General features: G+C 50.9%; 1 protein-coding gene across 1 annotated transcript; it reads left to right on the top strand.

Moving 5' to 3' along the window:
• Nucleotides 1–1,200: 1,200 nt before the first annotated feature.
• On the top strand, nt 1,201–2,744 carry LOC120044524 (gap junction gamma-1 protein-like). The gene is made up of 3 exons (XM_038989180.1): nt 1,201–2,053; nt 2,150–2,457; nt 2,539–2,744. The coding sequence occupies exons 1-3, from the start codon at nt 1,201–1,203 to the stop codon at nt 2,662–2,664; spliced, it is 1,287 nt and encodes a 428-aa protein (XP_038845108.1). The 3' UTR covers nt 2,665–2,744.
• Nucleotides 2,745–4,397: the final 1,653 nt, after the last annotated feature.

Here is a 4,397-nt window from a genome sequence, read left to right as displayed (position 1 = left end):
TGTCCCCCCCCCCCCCCCCCACTCCCCTGGGATCAGTCAGGAGGGTTGGGGTTTTGCTCCAGTGCCTTGGCTAATGTGGGTCTGCGGTGTGACTCCGTGCTCCACTTGTTTTGGCCAGGCCGCCTGCTGGTTTAACTGGTGCAGTTGGACTGGCTGCCTGGAGCCCACGGCTAACCTACATAGACAGGCTTCATCTCTCCCACACACACATCCATTTTAATACAGCACTACAACACAACAGAACACCACACCACACTACACTCCACAATGCCATTTACACACCAGAACAGCACCGTTAAGTCAACACAATCTGCACCTCACACAGAGGACGGGTCACTAAGAGGATTTATTCCCCAAAAGAGAGAGAGTGTGTGTGTGTGTAAAATGTGTTCTGTGATAGCTCAGTTCCTATTGGGATTATTTTGGCTCCTCTCTGCTACACTTGAGCATCTTTTTCTTAGGTTTGATATCCTATTGTTTGGTTTGATATCCTACAGCCCCTCAAAATACCCCCATTTATTTCACCGTGCTGAAACTGTGTTGTTGGGTTGGAACGTGTATTCTTTTGGGGTATACCAGAGACTATAATGGATCTAATACATGTGGCGATTGCAGTCTGTCTCAATTTCAGAGAGAACACTTGTTTGGATTTAGGCTCCTCTCCTCTCCGTAATTCATCTGTGACTCCTGCTGTTGAACTTGAAGAAGCGAAGCTCATTGGTCTAACTCGACTATCTCTACATTCTCTGTCAAAATCCTCTCACTCATCCGCTTTCATGATAAGATATTGTGCGCTCGTACTTCTTTGCTCTTCCTTCGAATTTTTTGAGACATGTTGGTAGACAGTACGTTATGTATAATCTCCTTTCATATTTGACTAATTCTCTCTTTTTCTCTCTCCCCCTCTCTCTCATCCCTCTGTCTTCATCACTCCCTCTTCACCTCTACTCTCTCTCTCTTCATCATCCCTCTCGCTCTCTCCCTCCACCCTCTCTCTCTTCATCCATCCCTGTCTCTCTCTTTATCTCTCTTTGTCTCTCTCTTTATCTCTCTCTCTCTCTCTCTCTCTCTCTCTCTCTCTCTCTCTCTCTCTCTCTCTCTCTCTCTCTCTCTCTCTCTCTCTCTCTCTATGTACTCTCTATGTAGAGTCTGTGAGCAGGTGAGTGCGGGACCCTGTCTGCCCCACTGTCCAGCGACATAATGAGCTGGAGCTTCCTCACGCGGCTGCTGGAGGAGATCCACAACCACTCCACCTTCGTGGGGAAGCTGTGGCTCACCGTGCTTGTCGTCTTCCGCATCGTCCTCACCGCCGTCGGGGGAGAGTCCATCTACTATGACGAGCAGAGCAAGTTCATCTGCAACTCGGGCCAGCCGGGCTGCGAGAACGTCTGCTACGACGCCTTCGCGCCGCTGTCGCACGTCCGCTTTTGGGTCTTCCAGATCATCCTGGTGGCCATGCCATCTCTCATGTACATGGGCTACGCCGTCAACAAGATCGCCCGGCTGGACGAGGACAAGGGCGGGGGAGGGTTGGCCACTGAGACAGGGGGAGGGGATGGAGGTGGCTACACCCACCGGAGGCCCAGGAAGATCTGCTTCGGGGCGCGGCAGCACCGGGGTATAGAGGAGGACCAGGACCAGGACCAAGAGGATGACCCTATGATCTACGAGGTGCCTGAGCCCGAGCCCCCTCGCCGGGTCGACCCGCTGGCCCCGCGGCCCAAGCCCAAGGTACGCCATGACGGGCGGCGGCGTATCCAGGGTGACGGGCTGATGCGTATCTACGTGCTGCAGCTGGTGACTCGCACGGCGCTGGAGGCAGGCTTCCTGGCGGGCCAGTACCTGCTGTACGGCTTCCGTGTGATTCCCGTGTTCGTGTGCTCCTTCGAGCCCTGCCCCCACAGCGTGGATTGCTTCGTGTCGCGGCCCACGGAGAAGACCATCTTCCTGCGCATCATGTACGGCGTCACGGTGCTCTGCCTCACCCTCAACGTGTGGGAGATGCTGCACCTGGGCATCGGGACCATCTGTGACATCATCCGCCGTCGCCGCTGCCCGCCCCAGGAGGACGAGTACCAGCTGGGGCTGCTGGGACCCAGCGTGGGGGTCTCTGTGGGGGTGCCCGGGCCGGAGCCGGGCGCAGGGGGAGGGGTGGTGGGGGATGGGGGTGCTGAGTACGTGGGGTACCCGTTCTCTTGGAACGCCCCGTCAGCTCCGCCGGGCTACAACATCGTGGTGAAGCCGGAACAGATCCCTTACACGGACTTGAGCAATGCCAAGATGGCGTGCAAGCAGAACCGGGCCAACATCGCCCAGGAGGAGCAGCAGCAGTTTGGAAGCAACGAGGACAATTTCCCCACGGGAGGGGAGGCCCGCGTGGCCCTCAACAAGGACATGATCCTGCATGCCCATGACCAGCTAGAGGCAGCCATCCAGGCCTACAGCCAGCAGCACAGGGCAGAGGAACACCTGGGGGACAACCATGATGACAAGCCCCGAAGCAACATCACCCAGACCCAGCCGCAGCCTCAGCCGCAGCCTCACAAGGAACGCAAGCACCGATTCAAACACGGCAAGGGGGGCAGCAGTGGCGAAGGGACTGGAAGCAGCAGCAACAGCAGTAGTAGCAAGTCAGGGGTGGGCAAGCCTTCTGTGTGGATTTGACCCCGTACACACACAAATAGACAAACACACACACACACACACACTCCAGCCCTGGCCTGAGCCAGCACTGACGGAGCCCCATATCCGTGTAGTGTATGTGTCAGTGAGGGAAGGGGTGGTCCCGAAAACACCAGCGCCAGCCCTGAATGGAGGGCTGAGGTAGTGGGATGTCATGCTGTCTTTCTGTGGATATTTCAACACCATGTTGTGCCTTTAAAAATCCCACAAGCTGGAGGAGACTAGCCTACAGTAGTAATATGTCAGTGTGGACAGGTAAGGAGAGGTGTGTCAAGAGCATTGGTGATTTATCAGCAGTTTGTCTTGGTTGTTGCTGTCTAACCTACAAGACCCCGACACAACTCTCTGAAACAGTCTCGAGTGTTTCTGAACTCTTCCAGTTCTGAAGCAGACACTTGTTCTCTGTTGTCTTCCTACTGTCCCGTCTTCCAGGTAGCCTGACGACTCACACTAAATGATTCTGTAGTTCGCTGCATACTTTAGTCTGAGGCTGCCATCATTGAAGTCGTTTGTGGTGACGAAGGGCACGTGGGGCAATGTACAAAACAAAGTCATCAGCGATTGGATCCTCTCTAACCAATCAGAGTCCATGAGGAATTTTCAAACTGCCGCTTTACCCACGTGTGTTCTGGCTCTGGTCCAACCCATCGGTTTCTGGACCAATCACATGGCCTCGAATGTGTTGGCATTCGGTGAAGGGTCAGATCCAGACTCATTGAGGAGAAGAAACTAACGTCTGTGTAGCGTTTGGCCGGAGCAAGGATTCTGGGCAGCCAGGCAAGTCTTCCAGAGGATATTGGGCTGAGAAAATTACTAAATTGTTATCACCATCTCTTTTTGGGGATTTCTGATCCATTTATTTATATCCTGTCCATTCTCTTGGTGATCCTGATTTCCATTCCAGATTTCGATCAAGATAATCTGCTGGCTGACTTTCTGCAAAGTCACTGACTTCATAATACATTGGCATCAGAATGAATGGACATCGTAATGCAATGGCATCATAATGCAATGAATGACATCGCAATACAAAAACCGTATAAAACAATGACTTTATAATGCAATGACATCATAATGCAATGAATGACATTGTAATACAAAGACAGTATAAAACAATGGCTTTATAATGCAATGGCATCATAATGCAATGAATGACATCATAATACAAAGACAGTATAAAACAATGACTTTATAATGCATTGACATCATTATGCAATGAATGGCATTGTAATACAAAGACAGTATAAAACAATGACTTTATAATGCAATGACATCATAATGCAATGAATGACATCATAATACAAAGACAGTATAAAACAATGACTTTTAATGCAATGACATCATAATGCAGGGATAATAATGAAAAGGTCAATCACAATGTCGATGTTCAAATTCCCTGAAGGCTATTGTCTGTCTATTTTCTCTCCAAGGTCACTGATGTTTAATGTGTGTGTGACTTTATATTTGACCCAGGCCAAGTCTTTGAGTGCATGCATCTTCCAGGTGGAGGGACTGTTCATGGCTTGATCAGATGAAAGTGGTCAGGGAGATGGTTGATGGAGACAGAGTCTGGTGAAGAGGGCTCCTCTTGTAGCCACTGGAGTTCCCCTCCTTCACAATGTGTATGAGAAGCAATTATTCTCACCATTAATTAATACCATTTATTGACAACTCCCTGTGTAAACCTGCACTCTTTTCACTTTATTTTCTCTGTG

This window comes from Salvelinus namaycush, chromosome 3 (assembly GCF_016432855.1).
Source record: "Salvelinus namaycush isolate Seneca chromosome 3, SaNama_1.0, whole genome shotgun sequence".
Classification (NCBI taxonomy): Eukaryota; Metazoa; Chordata; class Actinopteri; order Salmoniformes; family Salmonidae; genus Salvelinus; species Salvelinus namaycush.
Note: the sequence above shows the minus strand (reverse complement) of the source record. Positions and strands in the feature narration are given on the sequence as shown.

Coding starts and splice junctions, on each gene's coding strand:
- LOC120044524 (XM_038989180.1), top strand. CDS start 1,201: ATGAGCTGGAGCTTCCTCACGCGGCTGCTGGAGGAGATCCACAACCAC. Junction 2,054..2,149: donor CATCATCCGCCGTCGCCGCT/GCCCGCCCCAGG, acceptor GCGCAGGGGGAG/GGGTGGTGGGGGATGGGGGT. Junction 2,458..2,538: donor CCTACAGCCAGCAGCACAGG/GCAGAGGAACAC, acceptor CCTCAGCCGCAG/CCTCACAAGGAACGCAAGCA.